Genomic DNA, 26403 nt, shown 5'->3' with positions numbered 1-26403 from the left:
ATTTTGAGAATGTGTAAGACTTTTCTTTCATAAAGAAAATCCACACATATCTATCACCATATATTGCATCCCGCTGATTGATGTTCATTTGACTAGACCGAACAAATCCGAGTGAATTAACTCTAATGACTTCTTTTCTGTGAACTTTGATTCTTTGTATGGTAATTGATGAGCTTTACCATATTGATATCTCGCACAAATGTTTATTTTGACTTCAGGTTGAGGAAGGCCTTTGAGCATAGATTTCTCTCTCATCACCTTCAACTTGTGCTAGCCATCATGTCCCAATCTTGCATGTCATAGATCTATTGTCTCATTCTTTTTAGTCTTGTCTACATAGCAAACTATGCAGATAGGGGTAAATGAACTCCACTCTTGGCCCTTCCATCGTTGACTTTCCTATTACCTTAACAACTTTATAGACTCACATCTTTTGACCTAAACAAAACGTAGTTTCTTGATGTTGTTAGTTGTGACACTGACAACAAGTTCTTCATTATACTTGGTATACGATAAACATTATGTAGTGCACATTGTTGAATTTATTACCAAGCATGATTGTCGTATTGTCGACCTGAGTAATTGGCAACTATAGGTTGTTGGTTGTGTGTACCACACGACTTCTATTGTGCTCTTTCTTGTCTTGTAATTTTCTCTGGTACCTAGACAATGGTCATTCTCAAACTTTGTTCAGGATCGTATCTTCTTATCCAAATCATAGCTCAAAAATCATCTCATAACTCTCGCACCATAGTCATGCTTTATATCTTTCAATTCATGCCAATGTGAGAATGTTTTCTATATTTCACTATTCTCAAAAGCTCAATTCCCAAAAGCTCAATTCCCAAAAGCTCAAGCTTTACTCATGGTGTTTTTAAACTAATTTGAACTTTTATGGTGTTAGCTCATAAATTCTCATTTGGTAAGTTTAAACCACATTTTTTTTTCATACCAACAATATGATTTTACAATTATCTACTTTGTAATTATGAATTTTTCCTTTGACACTACCACTCTTAATAGGATATTATTGTCAACGAGCCTCTTTGGTCATTTTCATTTGAAGCAATTTACTACTATATGTAGGTATATCTTCTTTTTTTTTTTTTTTTTTTTTTCGTCTCTAAGGTCATAACGCTCTTGGCTTCTTGGCCTTTGATCTCAAAAAATTAATTAATTGATGTTTTGAGGATAACAAGCCTACCTTTAATTATTTTAAACGGTTCATAATGTAAAGTTTGGAATAACGATTCCAACATCTTTTGAATCACTATATTGAGATATAATATTTAGAGTATATATTATTTATGGAATATATCTTAGATATTATATATTAATATTCTTTATTTATGATTTGATTTACAATATATTTTATTTTATTCTCAATATTGAATTATTTTATATTTTTCTCATTTGTACGCATTAGTTGCTAGCTTGTATCCTATTTAAGCTCATGAATATCAATGAGAAGACACACCTTCCCAATTATATTTCTATTTATGTTTCTCATTCTTAACATGGTATCAAAGCACCTATCTTGGTATTCTTAAATATCAAAATTTTCTCTAGGGCGGAATCAGCCAAATCCAGCTTCAAAATTTCGGATGTTGATTTAACACATCCTTATTATATTCATCACTCTGATCAGCCCGGATATGCACTTGTTCAAATCAAATTAAATGGAACAAAGTATCAATCCTGGAGTAAATCAGTTATGCATGCTCTTATTGCCAAAAAGAAAATTGGCTTCATTGATGGCACAATTGAAGAACCGTCTCAAGATGCAAATTCAATCGAATTTGAACTATGGAATCCGTGCAACAGTATGCCAATATCTTGGTTAACTCATTCAGTTGAAGCATATATCGCTGAGGGTATTATTCACGCCAAGACAACTCATCAAGTGTGGGTTGATCTTCACGATCAATTCTCACAAAAGAATGCTCCAACAATTTTTCAGATACAAAAGTCTATAGCAATGATGTCACAAGGAACCATGACACTGTCAGTATATTTCACCAAGCTCAAAGCACTCTGGGATGAATTGGAAGCATACCGCACACCATTTACCTGTAATCAACGTCAAATACATGTTGATCAATGCGAAGAAGACAAGTTGATGCAACTACTCATGGGGCTCAATGAGTCTTATAAAACGGTGAGATCTAACATATTGATGATGACTCCATTATCTAATGTGAGGCAAACCTATTCATTACTTGTACAATAAGAGATGCAACGCCAGGTAACTTCTGAACCTACTAAGAATTTCTCGATTGCATCAGCAGTGCAGAAGAAAACAACATATTCAAAATTCCCAAAGGATAAATCATGTGAACATTGCAATAAAAGTGATCATACAATTGATGAGTGTCGATTCCTTAAGTTTCACTGTAAATTTTGTGATAGAAGGGGACATACAGAAGATTGATGTCAACAGAAAAATAATTCTAAAAGGGCAGTACAAATCAATCAACACAACAATCGAGGATATGTCCGATGTTTCTCAGTTGAATACAGAAGAACAGTCACCTAATTCCATCTCAATTTTTTCTTCTGAGCAATTACAACAGATTGTACAAGCCTTATCTGCACTCAATCATCGTCCTTTTGGTAATTCTGATAATAACATCAATGTTGCAGGTTTGTTTCCAGTATATGTATTATCTATTAACTCTACAAGTTCTAATCCATGGATTCTCGATAGTGGAGCTATGAATCATATAGTATCCAAAGCTTCTGTTATGACTGAACCAAAGGCTACCACCATATCTACAATAAATTTGCCTAATGGAGGGACAATACATGTGTCACATACTGGCAGTGTTTCTTTTAATCCTGACCTTAAATTAAACAATGTTTTATGTGTGCCTTCATTCAATTTAAACCTAATGTCTATCAGCAAACTTACCAATGACTTGAAATGTTATGTGACCTTTTATCCTGATTCTTGTGTTATGCAGGACTTGGCTACGAGGAAGATGATTGGCTCGGGTAAACAATTCGGAGGTCTCTATCATATTTCTTCATCTCCAATCAAATCTTCAGCAAATCAAGTATCTCATTCATATGATTTGTGGCATTTACGCCTAGGTCATCCTTCTCCTTCTCATTTTAAACTTCTAGCTGACCAATTGCATCTTAATAATGCTACTCTTTCTCATAATTGTAGTATTTGCCCATTAGCAAAACAAACTAGGTTGTCTTTCCCAAAAAGTTCAATAACAACCCATTCTGCCTTTGATCTGTTACACATTGTGATGTTTGGGGACCACATAAAATTCCAACTCATTCTGGTTTGCGTTTTTTTTCTCACTGTTGTTGATGATTTTACTCGATGTACTTGAGTTTTTCTTATGCAACACAAATCAGAAGTACACCATTTGTTAGTAAACTTTGTTAAATTCGTTCAAACTCAATTTCATACTACTATGAAGATAGTTAGATCGGACAATGGGACCGAGTTCCTATCTTTGCAACCATTTTTTACTTCTTGTGGCATTGAATTTCAGCGCACTTGTGTCTATACTCCACAACAAAATGGAGTCGTAGAACGTAAGCATCGTCATATTCTAAATGTAGCTAGGTCTCTTCTTTTTCAGTCACAGGTTCCACTTAATTTTTGGGGAGAATGCATTTTAACTACTATTTATCTTATAAATAGAACACCATCACCATTGTTATCTAACAAGACACCCTTTGAAGCAATCTACAAACGACCACCTACATTTCACCATCTTAAAGTTTTTGGTAGTAAGTGTTATGCAACTGTAGTACATCCGAAGCAAAAATTTGAACCCCGGGCAATTCCTTGTATTTTCATAGGATATCCTTGTGGTCACAAAAGTTACAAGTTGTATGACATGCAATCTAAAAAATTCTTTATCAGTCGTGATGTTAAATTTTGTGAAGATGATTTTCCTTTTTCATCAGATTCACAAACTTTGACATTAGCTCCTTCAACTCCCATTTTTCCATTTCATGATCCATCCTACTCAAACATCCATTCTAATCCTTCTATTCCTTCGTTGTCTCCTTCGCCTTCTATTCCTTCTCCAAATTCATCAGTTCCAGATTCACCCACTAAATCTAATCTTATCCCACCTGATACATCAATTCCACTCCGACGTTCTATTCGTACCAAACAACCTCCAGCTTGTTATAATGATTATGGGATATCTTCTGGAGCCAATCATTTGACCTCTAGCTCAAGTCCCAACACTAGCACCAGGTATTTCCTTCATCATTACCTTTCATTCTCTTGTTTTTCTCCTACTCAACGTGCTTTTCTAACTCTTATTACAGCCCAGATAGAACCTAAAACCTATGATGAGGCAGTTGGCAACCCATTATGGTAGCAGGTTATGAATGATGAAATTGCAGCTTTGGAACGTAATCATACTTGGTCTCTCGTTCCTCTACCACCTGGCCATAAAGCTATTGGCTGTCGTTGGGTGTACAAGATTAAACACAACTCTGATGGTTCTGTTGAACGTTATAAAGCTCGATTGGTAGCAAAGGGATACACTCAGGTTGAAGGTGTTGATTACAAAGAGACGTTTTCTCCTACAACGAAACTTACTACACTTCGTTGCTTACTCACTATTGTTGTTGCTCGAAAATGGTTCACTGATCAGTTGGATGTTCAAAATGTTTTTCTCCATGGTAATCTAGACAAGGAAGTATATATGTCTTTACCACCAGGTATTCGCTGACAGAAGGAGAATACAGTATGTCGGCTCCATAAATCTCTTTATGGTTTAAAACAGGCTTCTCGCAATTGGTTCTCCATATTCTCTACCACTATACAAAATGAAGGCTACACTCAGTCCAAAGCAGATTACTCTTTATTTACTAAGAGTAAAGGTACTTCTTTCACTACAGATCTTATCTATGTTGATGATATTCTGTTGACAGGCAATGATCTCAAAGAAATTCAATATCTCAAGACTAGTTTACTCAAGAAATTCCTTATCAAAGATTTAGGGAATTTGAAATATTTCCTAGGTATCTAATTTTCTAGGTCTAGAAAAGGAATCTTTATGTCTCAAAGGAAGTATGCTCTAGACATTCTTCAAGACACAAGTCTTACACGAGCATGTCTAGAAAAATTGTCTATGGAGCAAAATCTGAAACTTTCTTCAATAGAAGAAGAGTTGAATGATCCAAATAAATACAGACGGTTGGTTGGCAGTATATATTTAATCGTTACTAGGCTTGACATATTGTATTCAGTTCGTATGCTTAGTCAATGTAACGCCACACAAAAAAGGGGGGGGGGGGGCTAAGTCAATTGAGGGGCAAAAATGTCATTTTGCCCCTCCAGCCCTAGTAGGGGTCCAAGGAGAACCCCGTCAATTCCCTGCAAAAGGAAAAAAGAGTTAGAGAGAAATTGGAGAGGAGTCAGCCACGAAGATTATCGGACCACCGTCGGAATCAACCTTTAGACGAGACTTGTACAAGGACTGAGAGGTTAGCGAGGCCGACGCTTCGTCAAGATCCAAGAACGTTTCGCGAGGTAAGGTTCTGAACGACATTTCTCAGATCTGAGCTTTCCCTATGTGAATCGATCCTAAAATGCTGAAATATTCACATAGGAACAACTCTACGCACGGTCTGTGAAGAAGTTTGGCCGAGACCTCAACCCAAAGGCGGAGATCCGAGAATCGTCTAAGAACGGTGAGCGAACTTTCGACGCTCTTAACTCGTCCGGTAATCAAGCAAAAATTACAAAAAAAAATACTAGGACGTAGCCCGTAACATGATCTAGAACTTTGCCAAAGAAATCATGTCGATCGATCTACGGATCGAAAGATATGAAAATCGAAAAAGGGGGTTGTGTTACGAATTTCAAAGGACAGAGAAGAAAGAAGAAGAAAAAAAAGAAAAAAGGTCGGCCGGCGAGCGGCAGAGGGCGGCGAGAAGCGCCGGACACGCATCGACCGTCGACTGGAGAAACACAGCTCCAGCGAGGCGATGAGACGTGTCGCCTGCAAAGCCGAGCCAAATTGTAAATGCGAGCCGAGCCTAGTCTAACTGGGACCGGCCGACCCGCAACCGCGCAGAAGCTGCCGTGCGTGATAGGCACGCGTGCGGCCTGCGACTGGCGCCGAATTAGGAAACTGAAAGGACGACGAACCGGTGAAACCCAAGGGGCAAGCTCCAAGGGACTAAGATTAGAACCAAATGTCCTAGAACCGAATTAGGAAACTGTGCGGACCTGTTAAATTAAGATGCGAAGAGAGCCTACAAGTAGGTGGCTTACTGAGTATAATTTTTATACTCATCCTTGTTATGTTTTCCTTTTTTCAGGAGCGCGAGGCGTCGGTCAAGGGCAGGCGTGATGGAGACGGGGATTGTAATAGAGGAACGGGTTGTCTCGGGGCGTTAGTCCAGTCTTTATTTTGTGTTTGCATACTTTCGAAATTTATTTCCAAACTGTCATGTGTTTTGTTGTTTGTCGTCCAAAAACTTTATTGGAATTTAAGGATTTTCTTTATTTCATATTTAAATCACTTTGTGCATTTGTGTCTTGTCATAAGTCACGGTCCGTAGTAAAATACTGGGTCGTGACAAATTTGGTATCAGAGCAGTTAGGTTATAGGTCCTATAGACCATTTAGGATAGAGAGTCGTGTCCTCTGTGACTTCACTCGTCAAACACATGTCGCTCACGACCAGACGTTGTCATGCGATGGAAACATAGAGACAAAGGTTAAGCTAGTATTTATAGAGTATACCATGACTGACTATGGCATTATAATCGCACATTATCTAGGAGATGTGCTACGAATGAATTGTAATCATAGTTCCTTTTTTCTATTGTGGTAGATAATGGCATCAAAGAGGCGCGAACCATATGTAGGGCCCAAACCCAGAAAGGGAAGAAGAGAGGAAGTTCAGGACACCTTGATTCCAACACCTGAAGAGGAACAACCTGAATTTCAGGAGGAGGTTGGGGATACGCCCCAAACTAGCGAGGGGACAGTACCACAACCATCAAGAACAAAAAGACGCCAAAGGAAGGCCAAGGCCCGAAGGCTGCTTGATACGCCCCCTACTACTCCCTTCTCTGATGAGGTCCCATCGGGTCCAATAGAGATGTTTCGAACGTTCATGATGACCTCGATAGAGATGTTTCAAACGTTCATGATGACCTCGATAGAAAATCAGGCTCTGACGAACCAAATGATACAAACCATGATGGCTAATCAGTCAACAGGGTAAGGGGGGCAATGATTCTGGGACTATGACTATGGAGTCCTGCTACTTAAGAGATTTCCAGAGGCATAAACCGCCTTCCTTTGATGGAGGCAAGGTGGATCCCATTACCGCTGAGAATTGGCTAGAGGCCATAGAAACGACCTTCTATTTTATGAACTGCCCACCAAAGTATGAAGTCCACTGCGGGACGTATATGTTGAAAGGAGAGGCGCACTTCTGGTGGAAGGGTTCTCAGAAGACCATTATACCACAAGGAGAGTTTAGTACATGGTGTCAGTTTAAAGATGCGTATCTCCACAAATATTACCCAATCACTGCCAGAGTGAAAATGCAGACAACATTCATCGCACTGAAACAGGAAGACAAATCAGTGGAGGAATATGACTTGGAGTTCTATAGGCTGGCAAGGTCTTCTCCAGCGTATGTTAGTTCTGAGGAGTTGAAGGGCGAACGATTTATCGCTGGCCTGAGGGAGAAACTAAGGGGGAATGTGGCATCCCAGTCATCCTTCGTCTATGCGAAAGCCCTTTAAGTGGCGACCCTGCTCGACTTGTCTCGCACCGACAAGCTGCAGTTGGGAATAGCTCAATCATCCCACACTGCAGCCCAGGGAAAGGTGACAGACCCTAGCCACCCCAAAACTGGTAGACCGCCCCGTGGCCGCACTGATAAACGAAGAAGGGCCCCCGGTACAGAACATGACCCTTTGTCTTAACTGTCGGCGTACTCACACGGGGGAATGCAGAGCAGGAACAAGCGCCTGCTACAGATGCAGCCGGGTAGGGCACTTTGCAGTGGATTGCCCTCAGAGGAATGATCAGCGTGTCAACTGGCCTACATTACAGCATCAGAGGGGCCAAGCTGCTCAACATTAGCAGGGGCGAGCTGTAGCCCATGCAACAATAGCTAGGCAAGCTGACCAGTCTGACGCAGTTGTCACAGGTACGCTACCCGTATTTGGCCATCTTGCTTTAGTATTGTTTGATTCGTGTTCGACACATTCATTCGTATCTGAAGAATTTGTAGAGCTAGCACACCTAGAGAAAGAACTTTTAGAGATTACCCTATCAGTGTCTACCCTGATGGTGTTAATATAACACATGCGGAAGTAATTTGGATCTTAGGCACTTTTAGAACATCAATTATTGTAAATAACTAGCATGTTCATAAGTATTAAAACTTAATGAGTTTAAATACTAACCTTTTGTAGTTCAAACTCCTTTTGCTTCACGAACCGATTTCGAACCACCACTAGTGTCTTCTCCAATATCCTCCGGCCTTAGAACGGGATTGTGGAATCCGGTGAGTGACTAAACTTGGGAGGGATTTTGTATATGTGAAAGAGAGTGTTTGTCTCAAGGTTTTTCATCAAGATGAAGAATCCCTTCCAAGTATCATGATCACTCTATTTAAAGAGTCAAGTTTGCATGTTCATGCAAACTTGAGATCACCAAATTTTGACACTTAAAATTCCACTCAAATGTTTGGGATTATGTGGCAAGCATGCATGTTTGAGTTAACCAAATTTTGACACTCAAAATTCCACTCAAACTTGTGGGGTTTATTTGGCAAACATGCAAGTTTGGTTAAACAAAATTTTGACACCTCAAAATTCCACTAACATCGATTTTTCCATTAGATGAAAGTCAACATTTTGACTTTCTTCATTTTAATTCAACAATTAATTTGAATAATGAATTTCAAATTAAAGAAACATTAAATGATTAATTAAACTATTTAATTAATATTTAATATTAATTCAAATGTCAATCCCAATCAATTCCGACACATAATTGATTAAGATATTTAAATCTTATTTAAATATCTCAGATTCTCTCTTTTCGTTTAATTCGTAAATAAAACAAAATTGCGGTTAAATATATCGTATATATGTAACGCATATTCCCTAATTTGAATTCGAACACTTCGAACTCACTCGTCACACTGTTCTATGGTTTAGTCCGATATGAGCTAGCAGAGGGACCTAATGGACCTATAGATCATGGGCTCCAACGATCCAAGATTAACCGATTAAACTCATTAACCTGGTTAACCAACATTCGTTAACTACTAGGACACTCCACTATAGCCTAGTAGTTGCACTCCCCTCACTATAGATATATTTCTGTCCATCTGATATAACCATGATTAGTAAGTCGATCCTTCACAGGTTGTTCGTAACTAGAGCTGGATCAATTTACCGTTTTACCCCTGAAGTTACTTCTTGTTCCTTATGTCTCACTGATCCTCTAATGAACAATTGGTTTGTGGTCCAACCAGTAAACCGAATCCCTCTCAGGCCAATGAGAGGGTGGGGCCCCTTGTTCAAGACCTGGAGTCAGTGCTTAAGGGAACTATCTTTCTTCTATCCCTAAAAGTGGGTAGGAGTGAATTCCGTCTTGCACCCCACGTCCCCAGCCATTCACCCAGTCTTACCCCTGAAATGGGAGGCCTGTTGAGTCGGCGAACTAGAGCCACTCTCACCCATGCAAATCTAAGGATAATTCCGAATAAACAGGAGTTCATGGTTAGCTCAGAATTAAAACCGAGTTACCTAGGTTATCGAATGAAAAGAAAATCAGTCTCAACAGTAAACGACTTTATAAAGTGAGAGTGGTTTTCTTCATGGTCCGATCTTATGCAATACTCATTGCATAGGACGCCCCCACTCACATGTCTCCACATGCACAATTTAGTGATCACATTGTTTATATCATATACAAAAGTGGGCCGCATCCATAGTGTCCCCAGAATAAGGTACTCAGCCTTATCCTTATACTATAGATCATTTTGACTATATACTTGAACTTGATCCACTCTTATGTCTCTACATATAGTTCAAGTAATCATACTATAGCCAGAGTGTTCTTAGTTTATTGGATTTAGATTAATGATCGTAAAGTTCACTTTATTCAATAACCATTTATTACTGAATAAACATCAATAATAACTTTATTGAAAATAGAATATATCTTTGTTTACAAACTATGAGTTTTAGGGCATAAAACCCAACAAACTCCCACTTGGACTAAAACTCTAGTGGGGTTTTATAACGTTGAGTAGAGAGAAATACAATAAACTTGGGCATCACATACTCATGCCTTTTCTCCCACTTGCCCTAGATTACATAACTCGTAGTCCTAAACTCACTAGGTGCCCTTCAAACACTTTAGCCGTGAGGGGCTTTGTAAATGGATCAGCAATGTTGTGTTCTGAAGCTATCTGTGTGACGATCACATCTCCTCGTTGCACAATCTCCCTTATGAGATGATATTTGCGCTCAATATGTTTTCCTCGCTTATGGCTTCTTGGTTCTTTTGAATTTGCAACTGCTCCACTGTTATCACAATAAAGAGTGACGGGAAGATGCATATTTGGAACGACTTCCGAATCAGTTAAGAACTTCCTAAGCCATACAGATTCTTTCGCTGCTTCACAAGCAACAACATACTCAGCCTCCATGGTGGAATCAGCAATGCAACCTTGCTTTATGCTTCTCCATATTATTGCTCCTCCGTTCAGAGTGAAGACAGATCCTGATGTCGATTTCCTCGAATCTACATCGGTCTGAAAATCTGAGTCAGTGTACCCTGTAAGGATCAGATCCTTAGCACCGTACATTAGCATATAGTCCCTCGTTCTCCTAAGATACTTGAGGATATTCTTAACGGCAGTCCAATGAGCACGTCCCAGATTGGACTGATATCTGCTGACAATTCCCACAGCATAGCATATGTCGGGTCGGGTACATAGCATGGCATACATCAGACTACCGACCGCTGATGCATAGGGAATGTGTTTCATATCCTCAACTTCTTGAGGTGTCTTAGAACTTTGTTCCTTCGACAAATGAACTTCATGCCTGAAAGGTAATAATCCTTTGTTGGAGTCCTGCATCTTATATCGAATCAACATTTTGTCGATGTACGATGCTTGAGACAATGCTAGTGTTTTGTTCTTGCGATTCCGAACAATTTGGATTCCAAGAACAAACTGAGCCTCTCCCAAATCTTTCATTTGGAATTGTGTCGCCAGCCAATGCTTAATGTCACTCAAAATTCCCACATCATTTCCAATGAGTAGGATATCGTCAACGTACAACACCAGGAAAGCTACTATAGAGTTGACTATCCTTTTATAAACACAAGGTTCGTCAACATTCTGTTTAAAGCCATAAGATTTGATCGCAGTATCAAACTTTATGTTCCAGGATCGAGATGCTTGCTTCAACCCATAAATGGATCTTTTAAGCTTGCAAACCTTTTGCTCGTGATCCTGTTCAATGAACCCCTCTGGTTGAGCCATATAGATACTCTCTTCAAGATCGCCGTTTAGAAAAGCTGTCTTAACATCCATTTGCCAAATTTCATAATCATAAAATGTGGCAATAGACAAGAGTATTCTAATTGATTTAAGCATAGCAACAGGTGAGAAGGTTTCTTCATAGTCCACCCCCTCTCTTTGGGTATAACCCTTTGCTACTAGTCGTGCTTTAAAGGTCTGTACCTTACCGGTTTGGTCTCGTTTCCTCTTATAGATCCATTTGCAACCAATAGGTTTTACCCCATCTGGTTGATCTACAAGTTCCCAGACTGAATTGAAGTACATTGACTCCATTTCAAGATTCATGGCTTTAATCCACTGATCTCTATCTACATCATTCATTGACTGTTTATAGGACAATGGATCCTCAACGCCATCATCAGGTATGATGACTTGAGTTTCTATCAAACCCAAGTAACGATCGGGTTGAGTTATAACCCTCCCACTACATCGAGGCATTCTCAACTTTTGAGAAGGATGTGATTGACCAGAAGTGTCAGCTCCATCAACAGCTCTGGTTGAAGGACCAGCTTGATCAACAACTCTTGTTGTTTTATCAGTAGCTTCTTTAGAAATCTCACTTAATACTAGTTTGCTACGAGATTGATGATTTCTTACGTGGTCTTCCTCTAAGAATGTAGCGTTTGTTGATACAAACACTCTATTTTCTTGAGGATCATAAAACAAACCACCTTTCGTCTCTTTGGGGTATCCTACGAATAGACATAATTTTGAACGACGTTCTAATTTCTTGGGATTTTGCAACAACACATGTGCTGGACATCCCCAAATTCTGAAGTGACGTAAACTACCTTTACGCCCTTTCCATAACTCATAAGGTGTTTCTGAAACACTCTTAGTAGGAACCATGTTCAAAATGTATGTAGCAGTCTCCACTGCATATCCCCAAAACGGATCGGGTAATTGAGCGAAACTCATCATAGACCGAACCATGTCTAATAGAGTTCTATTTCTCCTTTCTGATTCACCATTTTGTTGAGGCATACCAGGGGCTGAAAGTTGAGACCTTATTCCATGTTCTATCATATAGTCCTGAAATCTTAAATCCATGTACTCTCCTCCTCGATCTGATCGAAGTGTTTTAATAGTTTTACCTAATAGATTCTCAACCTCAGTCTTATACTCTCTGAATTTTTCAAGAGCTTCGGACTTGTGATGCATTAGGTAAAGATAGCCATACCTTGAATAATCATCAATAAAACTGATGAAATATTCATACCCTCCTCGTGCTTTGACATTCATTGGACCACAGAGATCTGTATGCACGAGTTCTAAGGTTTCTTTGGCTCTATAACCTTTTTCGGAAAATGATCGTTTAGTCATTTTACCCTCAAGACAAGACTCACATGGAGGTAAAGAATTGTATTCTAACTTATTTAGAAGTCCTCTTTTAACCAATCTCTCAATCCTATTGAGATTAATGTGGCCTAGTCTTAAGTGCCAAAGATAGGTATTATGAGAAATCTTTTGTCGTTTATTTTGAGTTTCAGCTGTTTTAAACATCTGAGTATTTAAAATAGCTTTTGTTTTGCTCGGTTTTAACATATATAAGTTGTTTTCTAGTTGTGCAGAACAAATATGAATACCTCTTTTGCAAATGAACACTTCATTGATTTCAAAAGATACTTTATACAACTGTTCTAATAAACAAGAGATGGATATTAGATTTCTTTTCATTCCAGGAACAAAAAGTACATTATCTAATATAATGAATCTATCTCCAAAAAACAACTTTAAATTTCCTACTGATCTTGCTGAGACAACCTCTCCTGTTCCAACCCTGAGTGTTATCTCGCCATCCGCAAGCATTCTCCAGGAGCTAGTTTCCTGGTAAAAAGAACAAATATGATTAGTCGCCCCTGAATCTAGTATCCAAGTTGAGTTGTCATACTCTACTATACACATTTCTACAACGAGTAAATCATATTTACCTTGTTGTGTCTTTTCGGCTTTCTTCTCTGCAAGGTATTTTGGGCAGTTTCTCTTTCAGTGCCCGTTTTCGTTGCAATGGAAACATTTTCCTTTATCTGCTTTTTGAACCTTGTTCGTGCGGTTAGTAGGAATCTTATTTTTTCCCTTTTCCCTTCTTCTTCATCAAAACACTTTTAGAAGTTGAAGGTCCAGACTTATTTTTGGAGGACGATCCTCGTTGTAATTTCTTGGAGATAGCAACATTTGCTTCTCCTGTTTGTCCCTTGTTTGTTAAGAGGGACTGATAAGTCTGTAGCTCATTGAGAAGAGCAGTCAAGTTATATTCTATTTGTTCATAACCACATTGGTGCGGAACTGGAAGAAGCTCTTCGGAAGAGACATCATGATAAAACTGACTTGACTCTTCTCATCAATGACAGCTTCATTTTCTTCTGCCACATTGAAATGGACCATCATGTCCAGGACATGTTCTCTAACTGAGGTCCCTTCTTTCATACGGCAGTTGTAAATGTATTTTATGGCTTCATGTCTAAGGGAGAAGGACGGTTGTCCAAACATCCCTTTTAGAGATTCCATAATCTCTTTAGCAGTACCCATAACATCGTGTTTCTTAGCCAAAACATCAGATATGCTGGCTAGAATGTACACTCGGGCTTTGTCATTTGCCTTTATCCATCTGTCATATGCATCCCGAGCTGTTCGGTTTGCATTTGAGTTTGGGTTTGGAGGACACTCCTCAGTTAAAACAAACTTTAAATCATCAATGACCAGTATTGTGTTTAGGTTTGATTTCCAAGTTGTGTAGTTGTCGCCGTTTAATTTCTCAGAAGCGAGTAATTGTACGATTGAGTTTGTCATGCTGTGATATAAAGAAAATTCTATTAGTGATTTGACTTAATCCTGTTTAATCCAATCAGTTTTAGCAAATGTAATAATGTACCCAAATCATTATTAATTTGCAACGATACTTTAGTGAGTTAGAGCAACTGCTACCGAGGGGCAGTCAATCACTCATTCACTAAACCAAGACATTCTTGACTTAAACACTAATTCCAGAATAACTCTTGTTCCTATAGTGTTTTAGTTATCGCTATTTTGGTCAAGAATATACTAACTCTTAGTAATTCTTCGTAAGTGTGACCCACCAATTTCAGACCTCAGAAATCGGTCCCAACAACGCTATCGAATGAAAAAGCCAAAGTTAGGAATGGACCTAAGAAATCCTATCCATTTCTGGAGTTTGCGTTGTTCCGACTCCCATGTTACGACCCTCCGAATGGGTAGTTGCTCTAGGGCAACATGCAAGCGGAACATGGGAATCTCACGATGCAACCTAGTGGTGGAGACCATAGGACGTGTTGACTTCCTTCTCCCACTTACTATAAATACTTTCTCAATTCACCTTGTTATTGACTCATGCAAATACCTTCCGAATGGAGGACGCTCCCAGGGCGACACGAGGTCGAGCATGAATCTCACTGTGTGAATTTTACAGAGAGCGTGAAGAGAAAACGATGTATCTTATACACCTTTTTCCTCCCACTAAGTATTTTAGATGGTTGGGTATACTCATTGCTTAAGTATATTCCGGCTAATTAAATATAACTTAAGTCTAGGTGATTTTTCTAAATCTTACATCACTTAAGCATGCTCATAAAACTGGGCTAACTAAGCTCAAGTACTGGTCCGATCTCCAGGTAGAAGGTGTTCCGTAAACCGTCAACTTAAGTACCTTCAGCCTTAGACAAGATCGTGCCAGGTGAGCTTTCTCGTAACCGCAATTTTATAAGACATCGACCCTTTTTAACTGTTAAAATTGATCGTTCTCGGTTCTTAACCCTTTGTGAGCATGCACTTATCTTTATTATAGATTTTAACGTCTACCTCATTTTATGACGTTGAAAATAACCTATAACCTGTTTTATATAACAATTTATATAATCATCCATTCCATGCAATAATATAACAATTTATATCTATCACTCATGGAACCCTAAGACATGCATACTATTCATTATAACACTTATAACATACTTGGAATGCATGAAACATGCTTAGCCTATGGTGGGATTTTAAATCTATATGACATACTTTATGCATATACAATTTCTATTTAATTAAAATATACATTCATAATGCATAATTAATTAAACACACTAAAGTGGGTTGGTTTTGGCATTTTAAAGCAAGCAATTAACTAAATTATTACATTAATAATTAAAAATAACTTGAGCCGCTCCCGAGGATCACGAACTGGACAAACCAACCCTTAAAAACGTTCAATCGGTCCCCAACGACAGAAAAAACACCCGAACCGCCTCTAACATCTTCTTCGGTTCAGCTTGCTTATCTCTTCCATTTTCGATCAATTACAACCTAAAATGGACTCTAAGGACTCCATAAAAATTACAGACCTTTCTTCATTCATTAAAGCCCATACACCTTAGGCTTATTACAATAATTGTATCAAATGGAAGCATAAAAAAAATGCCAAAACCAAAACCATCCACTTTAGCAACCACAAATTTCATGCATGAAATGGTACCCACCATGATCAAATTAATGTAAATAAAGTGCCTAAAACTTGCTCTGATACCAATTGATGGTGTTAATATAACACATGTGGAAGCAATTTGGATCTTAGGCACTTTTAGAACATCAATTATTGTAAATAACTAGCATGTTCATAAGTATTAAAACTCAATGAGTTTAAATACTAACCTTTTGTAGTTTAAACTCCTTTTGCTTCACGAACCGATTTTGAACCACCACTAGTGTCTTCTCCACTATCCTCCTGCCTTAGAACGGGATTGTGGAATCCGGTGAGTGACTAAACTTGGGAGGGATTTTGTATATGTGAAAGAGAGTGTTTGTCTCAAGGTTTTTAATCAAGATGAAGAATCCCTTCCAAGTATCATGATCACTCTATTTACAGAGTCAAGTTTGCATGTTCATGCAAACTTGAGATCACCAAATTTTGACACTTAAAATTCCACTCAAATGTTTGGGATTATGTGGCAAGCATGCATGTTTGAGTTAACCAAATTTTGACACTCAAAATTCCACTCAAACTTGTGGGGTTTATTTGGCAAACATGCAAGTTTGGTTAAACAAAATTTTGACACCTCAAAATTCCACTAACATCGATTTTTCCATTAGATGAAAGTCAACATTTTGACTTTCTTCATTTTAATTCAACAATTAATTTGAATAATGAATTTCAAATTAAAGAAACATTAAATGATTAATTAAACTATTTAATTAATATTTAATATTAATTCAAATGTCAATCCCAATCAATTCCGACACATAATTGATTAAGATATTTAAATCTTATTTAAATATCTCAGATTCTCTCTTTTCGTTTAATTCGTAAATAAAACAAAATTGCGGTTAAATATATCGTATATATGTAACGCATATTCCCTAATTTGAATTCGAACACTTCGAACTCACTCGTCACACTGTTCTATGGTTTAGTCCGATATGAGCTAGCAGAGGGACCTAATGGACCTATAGATCATGGGCTCCAACGATCCAAGATTAACCGATTAAACTCATTAACCTGGTTAACCAACATTCGTTAACTACTAGGACACTCCACTATAGCCTAGTAGTTGCATTCCCCTCACTATAGATATATTTCTGTCCATCTGATATAACCATGATTAGCTTCACAGGTTGTTCGTAACTAGAGCTGGGTCAATTTACCGTTTTACCCCTGAAGTTACTTCTTGTTCCTTATGTCTCACTGATCCTCTAATGAACAATTGGTTTGTGGTCCAACCAGTAAACCGAATCCCTCTCAGGCCAATGAGAGGGTGGGGCCCCTTGTTCAAGACCTGGAGTCAGTGCTGAAGGGAACTACCTTTCTTCTATCCCTAAAAGTGGGTAGGAGTGAATTCCGTCTTGCACCCCACGTCCCCAGCCATTCACCCAGTCTTACCCCTGAAATGGGAGGCCTGTTGAGTCGGCGAACTAGAGCCACTCTCACCCATGCAAATCTAAGGATAATTCTGAATAAACAGGAGTTCATGGTTAGCTCAGGATTAAAACCGAGTTACCTAGGTTATCGAATGAAAAGAAAATCAGTCTCAACAGTAAATGACTTTATAAAGTGAGAGTGGTTTTCTTCATGGTCCGATCTTATGCAATACTCATTGCATAGGACGCCCCCACTCACATGTCTCCACATGCACAATTTAGTGATCACATTGTTTATATCATATACAAAAGTGGGCCGCATCCATAGTGTCCCCAGAATAAGGTACTCAGCCTTATCCTTATACTATAGATCATTTTGACTATATACTTGAACTTGATCCACTCTTATGTCTCTACATATAGTTCAAGTAATCATACTATAGCCAGAGTGTTCTTAGTTTATTGGATTTAGATTAATGATCGTAAAGTTCACTTTATTCACTAACAATTTATTACTGAATAAACATCAATAATAACTTTATTGAAAATAGAATATATCTTTGTTTACAAACTATGAGTTTTAGGACATAAAACCCAACATACCCCTGCTCACGAGCTATTGCTAGCTACCCATAGGGTTAAGGGAGGTGGTGTAACAATATCAGGGCGTGTCATCGAAGCTACACTGATAGTGTTAAGCATGCAAGACTTCGATGTCATCTTGGGTATGGATTGGCTAGTCAAGAATCGCGTTTTGATAGATTGTGAGACTCGAATAGTGACTCTCAGGCTCCTGTCATGGGACAACTTTACCTACAAGGGAGCCACTTCCAAGGGTGCCTCAAGCGTCATAACATCGTTAAGGGTTAAGAAGCTGATTCGTAGTGGCACAAGTGCATTTCTAGCCAGCGTGACCTTAGACAATAGTAACAAATAAATAACCTCATCGGTACACATCGTCAGGGAGTTCGTAGATGTCTTTCTGGAGGATCTGCCAGGTTTGCCCCCAGCTAGGGAAGTCGATTTTGGGAACGATTTAGAACCAGGAACTGTGCCGATCTCCAAGGCACCTTCATGATGGCACCTGCAAAACTTAGAGAATTGAAGGAACAGTTACAGGAGCTGTTGGATAAAGGTTTCATCTGATCCAGTGTATCACCCTAGGGAGCCCCTGTTCTGTTTGTCAAGAAGAAGGACGGGTCCATGCGGTTGTATATTGATTACAGGGAATTAAACAAGGTCACTTTAAAGAATAAGTACCCTCTCCCGAGAATTGACGACCTGTTTGATCAGCTATAGGGAGCAACAGTCTTCTCCAAAATTGACCTAAGGTCGGGGTATGAAGAAGTTATATAGTTGAAACAAAATGAAATAGAAAATAATCGATGTGATGATGTGACAACTAAATTGATATCATGGACGAATCAAATTACGAAACTTTAAACTTTGGAAGAGTAACAATGAGTAGAGTTTTGATTACTTTTAAGAAAGGAAAGAAAATTAATTATATAATTTATTATTTAAAATTTTAAAAAAATCTACCATTATGTAGTTACATTTGAAAAAAAAAATCTATAGCGGCCTCGATGGGTTATTAATCAAGAAATTGATTTTTAGAGTGGACTCGCTAGAAGAAAGAGTTGCCCAAATGAGCAGTTCAGGACGTGTTGGTAGCCTTGACAGCTCTATCGCGTACAAGGAGGGATGCAACGAAGAGTTCGGCGAGCTAAAAAATACCATGATGAAGTTTTTCAATGAATTAGCTGATGAATTTAGAACAACGTTTGATGCCATCAAGGGAGAGACAGCCGAGATGAACACCCGAATGAGTGTGACAATAAGAGCCGTTGAGAGTCTCACCCTAGGGCAAACTCATGTAGGACCTAACAAACAAAAGTCTCAAATCTCAGAGCCTTTAAAGGGAACCAAGATGCGAAAGAGTTGGAGAACTTTGTATTTGATGTAGAACAATACTTCAAAGCTACAAGAGCTTGTATCGAAGACCTGTAAGTTATAGTAGCCACAATGCATCTTGTAGACAATGTAAAACTTTGGTGGCGCTCGAAGGTGCACGATATCTAAAATGGGTTATACTCCATCGATTCATGGGAAGACCTTAAGAGAGAGTTGAGGACTCAATTCTTCCTCGAAAATGTTGAATATATAGAAAGGGAAAAACTGCAATGACTGAGACAGACTGGAGGCATAAGAGATCATATTAAACAATTCTTAGTTTTGATGTTAGATATCAGAGACATGTCGGAAAAAGACAAAATATTCTGCTTTATAGACAAATTGCAACCATGGACCAAGAAAAAAAATATACGAACAAAAGGTTCAAGACCTATCCACCACAATCGTCAGCACTGAAAGACTCTTATGTTGAACACGACTCTCTGTGGGAAACACTCACACAATTTATTAACATCAATCGAGAAGAGAATACAAGACAAGTTGTAGAATACTACTACTTTGTATTTCTTGGGTTGAAAACCTAGGTGGGGTGGAGGGGTATTTATACTCGAGCCTATGCAATCTACTCCTAAAAATCTTAATCTTGTTCCTAAAATGTCTTAATTTTTTTCCTAAAATCTCTAGCTATTTTTATTCTAAAATACCTAAATCATTTTACTAAAAGAAATATAAATAGGCTCATACAATTATTGGGCTTTACTCTATTGGGCTAGTGATGATATTTTAACACTCCCCCTCAGCACTAGTTCTCAATCGTTGCACCATGTTGAGCTGACAATGAAAACTTTCATGTTAGCCGTTTTGTAAACAAGTCTGTCACTTGGTCTTCTGTCTTGATCTGTTGCATCTCGCTTTCTTCCTCCAGAACTTTCTCTCTAATGGAATGGTAGTGCACCTACACATGCTTTGTTGTAACATGAAAAACCGGATTTTCTGCTATGCGAATCGCAGATTGGTTGTCGCAATGAAGTGGTATTGGATAGTCAATTTTTTGGTGCCAATCTTCCATCAAAAGTTTCAGCCATGTACTTTCCTGAGCTGCTCCAGCTACTACTCTGTACTTTGCTTCTCTAGTTGACAATGATACTATTGGTTGTCTTTTGTTACACCAAGAAGTTGTTCTCGAATCTAGCTTTAACACCTATCTAATGCTTGATCTACGACTTTCATGATATCCTGCATAGTCAACGTCATGGTATCTAACTAGCTTGTATTCTTCGCGTCTTTTATACAAACGATCATAATTGATTGTACCTTTGGCATATCTTAAGGTCCATCGAGCCACATCCAAATGAGGCTTCTTCGGACTTTACATATACTGACTAATGACTCCAACCTCATCCATTTGGTTGGTTCATGTAGATCTCCTGGTCCAACTCAACATATGAGAAAACATTCTTCATATTCATTTGCCAAAATTTTCAATTTTTATTTACCACAATAGCTGGAGGAACCTGTACGACAATGATCTTCACCACTAGACTAAACATTTCATCATAGTCTAGTCCATATTCTTGAGAGAACCCTTGAGCTACATATTGAGTCTTGTATCATTCGATTGACCCATGTGAGAGACACATTATTTCGTAAGCCCACTTGCAAGAGATGGATTCTTCTGGTCTTGGTACTAGTTCCCAAGTTTGATTATGATCCAGGGCTATAATTTCTCCTCCATTGCTTTCTGCCAAGATGAGTTTTGTGATGCTTTTTCATATGTCTCTGGGTCATAAACTCTGTCTTCTACAATAGTTGCATTGGCATACTCTGGATTTGACTTTTGGATTATTTTTGACTGTCTAAGCTGTTGAGGTGCAATTTCCTTTTCACTAGGTTCGCTTGGTTGAGTCACTCCTTGCTCACCAACATCAGTGTCACTTGGATATTCAGACACATCAACATTTGACTGAATGTGCGTAGTTTGCTCCCCCATCATCTGTGGAAGACTTTCTTCAATTTGCTCCCCCGTCTTCCGTGGAAGAATTTCTTCATTTTGCTCCCCCATCGTCTATGGAAGAAGTTCTCGAGTGTTGTCCAAGCCTAGTAATACTTCCTTCTCTAAGGGCCACCCCCCTTCCATTGCACCACTTTGATCATCAATCATGTGGTTTGAGTATCATGAATCAATGATCCAGTCATCCTTGTAATCAATATGTTCTCTCATCATTGCCATGAGCGCTAACTCATCTTCTTCTATGACATATATTTCCTCTGCATCCCATTCCTCAATCTCTATGTTGGAAGATACACATTGCTTTCGACATATTTTTTCGTGGACTAGCAATCTCTGGACATGTAACCCTTCTTCCCACAATTGTAGCCATTACCTTCAAATCTCTTTTCTTGGGAACTCTTGTTGTCATTCTTCTGAGCTCTCTCAGGTTGTGCAGTTCCTTGATGACTACTTCTTTTGTCACCCTTTTTGTATCCACGTTTGGTAGACGATTTATTATTGCCCCGACTTTCACTTGTGTAGAGTGCTTCTTCTTCACCCTTCAATGTGATGCCTCCCATTTGTTTAGCCATGGCTTCTTGGCTACTTGGCTACCTAACAAATTTTGAAACTATACAATTGAAGGTTGAGTGGAACATTCTTGTACAGCAACAATGAAGCTTCTATATTCTAGTCGTAATTCGTGGATAATGATCCTCTTCATTCGAGATTCTCCAATGGCGGACTTCGAGTCTAGTTCAGTAATCTCCCGACAGATCAACTTGACCTTGTGGAAGTACTGAGCAATCGTCATGTCACGTTGTGAAATTAATAATAACTCGTTCTCCAGAAGTTGTAGCCTTGTATCGTTCTTCTTTGAGGACAACATCACAAATGTGTTCCATGCTTCTTTAGGTGTCTTGTCATCCCAAATATGCTATGACATCTCTATTTTTACTGTGGTCTTCAAGGCAAACATTGTTTTGCTTGCTTTGATTCTCCATTTGTGCAAGGCGCCGTTAGGATCATCCTCTATTGGCGTAGTTTCACTCCCGCCAAAGATCTCCCACAGGCCCTTTCCTTGTAAATAAGACATCATGCATGTTGCCCACGTGTTGTAGTAGTTGTTGTTGTTGAGTTTCTTGATTCCTCCAATGATTTGGAAATCACCCTTCCTGTTGGCGATACCTCAGTAATACCAAACAAGCATTTTCGACAAAAAAAAAAAAAAAAAAAAAAAAACTTGTAGAGTCACGGACTACTCACCACACAAAGAAACTCACTCACTGATAATCTTTAGAAATCGTTTCTGATGTGGAAGATTTGACAGAGCTGCAACCACAGAGCACACTAGGAATTTTAAGAGATCAGACAACCTACATCTACCTCGCTCTGATACCAGATTGTTGAATATAACTTTCTGTGGGAAGCACTTGCACACATTATTAACACCAATCAAGAAGAGAATACAAAACACCTTGTAGAATACTTCTACTTTGTATTTCTTGGAATGAAAACCTAGGTGGAGTGGAGGGGTATTTATACTCGAGCCTATGCAATCTACTCCTAAAAATCTTAAACTTCCTCCTAAAATATTTAGATCTTTTTCTTAAAATCTCTAGCTATACTTATTCTAAAATACCTAAATCATTTTACTAAAATAAATATAAATGGACTCATACAATTATTGAGCTTTACTCTATCGGGCTAGTGATGATATTTTAACATCTTAGACTTTTGGGGCCAAACTTGGTTCCAAAGGAAGACTACACAAACTCCATGTGCGAGGGCAATTGTTTCTCACATTCTACTATGTTATAGTGGAGGATTTGCTATTGTAATATCACAACCAATATGTATTTATATGCATGAATAACATATTAAGTTCACCGACATAAGCTATCATAAATCAAAGCATTTCCTTTTGTTTTATAAAACATGTTCTTGTGAAAATTGACATAAAATTATTGTAATTTGTTGTTTTTACCTTATACAAATACGAGCTATCATATACATGGACTAACTTATCGAAAGCCCATGCATCACAGAATTTTCACAAGCATAATATATCATAACATCTGAAAACAACATGTAGATAGATCATAGAGTACATGTCATTCATACAACACTCAATTCATTAAACCTAGCTTGAAGGTGTTCTAATAGTAAGTACATTCACCTTGTTGGCCTAAGTTGACATCAATAATTTTTTGAGTCGATGTTTGTTTGATCATTTTCATCAAGGTCTAGTTTTAAAGCTAAGGTTTGGTTCGTGGTTTAGGTCTAACGTAAAGATGCGTCAAGAGATTTTTGTTCTGAAGCTGACTCCAAACCTACTTCCTCTCTTTTCTTTCTTTTCTTATTTTCTTTTTTTGTTTTTCTTCTTATTCTCCAAATTCGTGTTGGTTAGACATAATTATTATGGAAGTTAATTTAAGATATAAGGATTTTTGTGAAATATATTTTTGTTCGTATACTATCTAATTAGTTATGAAATATATTTTATATAGCCGTAATTAGTTAATATTTTTTTCTTACTTTTCAGAAGTGGTTGGTAGTATATTTTCTCCTCATTTCGAGGAGCTAGTTGAACATATATATATATATATTCCTTATCTATAGGAGTTAGTCGGTAGCTTGTATTCGTTTTAAATGTTGTGAACGTTAATGAAGATTGTACTTTGAATCTCACTTATGTTTTTTCATTCTTAATATGGTATCAGAACAAGATGTTAGTACTCTTAAATATCAAATTTTCTTTGTTTTTTATAATGGAAAAATCAGCCAAATCCAGCTTCAAAACTGCTGACATTGATTTCACACATCTGTATTACATTCATCCCTTTGATCAACTTGGATATTCACTTATTTCAATCAAATTAAATAAGTTAGACATGTTTTTATTGCAAAAAAAAAAAAAAAAAAAAAAAAAAAAAAAAAAAAAAAAAAATATATATATATATATATATATATATATAGCTCCATTGATAGCACAATTGAAGAACCATCTCAAGATGTAAATTCAAAAGAATTATGACTCCGGAATTAGTGTAACAATATGATATTATCTTGGTTAACTCATTTAGTCAAGCAGATATCGCTGAAAGTATTATTCACGTCAAGACAACTCATCAAGTGTGGGTTGATCTTCACGATCCATTCTCACAAAAGAATGCTCCAACAATTTTCAGATACAATAGTAGATAGTAATGATGTTACAGGGAACCATGACAATGTCAACATATTTCACCAAGCTCAAAGCACTTTGGGATGAATTGGAAGCACACCACATACCATTTACCTGTAATCAACGTCAAATGCATATTGATCAACGGGAAGAAGATAAGTTGATGCAACTACTCATAGGGCTCAATGAGTCTTAAAAAACGGTGAGATCTAACATATTGATAATGACTCCATTACCTAATGTGAAACAAGCCTATTCATTACTTATACAAGAAGAGATGCAATATCAAGTAACTTCTGAATTTACTGAGAATTTCTCAATTGTAGCAACCGTTCAGAAGAAGACAACATATTCAAAATTCACCAAGGACAAATCATGTGAACACTGCAATAGACTGGTTATACAATTGATGAGTGTCGAACCCTTAAGTTTCACAATAAACTTTGTGATAAAAGGGAAAATACAAAAGTTCGATGTCGATAGAAAAATAATTATGGAAAAGCAGTACAAGTCAATCGACATAGCAATCGTGGATATTGATCATCTACAAGTATGGTTGATGCTTTTCAACTGAATACTGAAGAACAGTCACCTAATTTCATTCAAAATTTTTCTTATGAGCAGTTACAACAGATAGCATACGCATTATCTACACTCAATCATTTTTCTTCTGGTAATTTTGACAGTTACATCAATGTTGCAGATTTGTTTCTAGTATCTATATTATCCATTAACTCTGATTGTTCTAATTCATGGATTCTCGATAGTGGAGCTACAAATCATATAATATCAAAGCTTCTGTTATTACTGAACCAAAGGCTGTAATCATTTCTACAATAAATTTGTCTAATGAGGGGACAACAAATGTGTCATATACGGTCAATATTTCCTTTAATCCTGACCGTAAATTAAATAATGTTTTATGTGTGCCTTCATTCAATTTAAACTTGATGTCCATTAGCAAACTTACCAATGAACTTTGTTAAATTCACATTACTATCAAGGTAGTACGATTAGACAATGAGATTGAGTTCCTAACTTTGTAATCATTTTTTACTTCTTGTGGTGTTGAATTTCAACACACTTGTGTCTATACTCCATAATAATATGGAGTTGTAAAAGGTAAGCATCGTCATATCCTAATGTAGCTATGTCTCTTCTCTTTCAATCACAAGTTCCACTTAATTTTTGGAAGAGTGCATTTTAACTGTTGTCTATCTTATAAATAGAACATCATCATCATTGTTATCTAACAAGACGCCTTTGAAACACTACAAATGACTACCTACATCTCATCATCTTAAAGTTTTTTTTTAGGTAAATGTTATGCAACGGTAGGACATTTTAAACAAAAAATTGAATGTCAGACAATTCATTATGTTTTTGTAGGATATCCTAGTGGTCACAAAAATTACAAGTGGTATGACACACAATCTCATAAATTCTTTATCAATCGTGAGGTTAAATTTTGTGAAGATGATTTTTCTTTTTCATCAGCTTCACAAACTTTGACATTAGCTCATTCAACTCCCATTTTACCACTCCTTGATCTATCTTACTCAAACATCCATTTTCCTCCTATTTCGTCATCTCCTTCCCCTACTAATTCTAATCCTATCTCACATGATACATTAGTTCCACTTTAACGTTTTACTCGTACCAAATAGCCTCCATCTTGGCATAATGATTATGAGATGTCTTATGCAGTCAATCATTTAACCTCTCGCTCAAGTGCCAACATTGGCAAAAGGTATCCTCTTCATCATTACCTTTCATTCTCTCGTTTGTCTCCTACTCAACGTACTTTTCTAGCTCTTATTAGAGCTTAGACATAACCTAAAACCTATGATGAGGCAGTTGGCGGCCCATTATGGTAGCATGCTATGAAT

General features: G+C 37.6%; 1 protein-coding gene and 1 long non-coding RNA gene across 2 annotated transcripts; one reads left to right on the top strand and one right to left on the bottom strand.

Moving 5' to 3' along the window:
- Window positions 1-7248: 7248 nt before the first annotated feature.
- LOC111777343 (uncharacterized) lies at window positions 7249-7755 on the top strand. The gene has a single exon (XM_023656894.2). The coding sequence runs from the start codon at window positions 7249-7251 to the stop codon at window positions 7753-7755; it is 507 nt and encodes a 168-aa protein (XP_023512662.2).
- A 5467-nt stretch (window positions 7756-13222) lies between these two features.
- Window positions 13223-15808, bottom strand: LOC147794701 (uncharacterized). The gene is made up of 2 exons (XR_015421017.1): window positions 13499-15808; window positions 13223-13394 (listed from the first exon to the last, which is right to left on the bottom strand). It is a non-coding gene; the product is annotated as an uncharacterized LOC147794701 (long non-coding RNA).
- Window positions 15809-26403: the final 10595 nt, after the last annotated feature.

Source organism: Cucurbita pepo, chromosome 1 (genome assembly GCF_057944985.1).
Source record: "Cucurbita pepo subsp. pepo isolate OVF chromosome 1, ASM5794498v1, whole genome shotgun sequence".
In the NCBI taxonomy this organism is placed as follows: domain Eukaryota; kingdom Viridiplantae; phylum Streptophyta; class Magnoliopsida; order Cucurbitales; family Cucurbitaceae; genus Cucurbita; species Cucurbita pepo.
The sequence above is the reverse complement of the archived record's forward strand: the minus strand, read 5'-3'. Positions and strand labels throughout refer to the sequence as shown.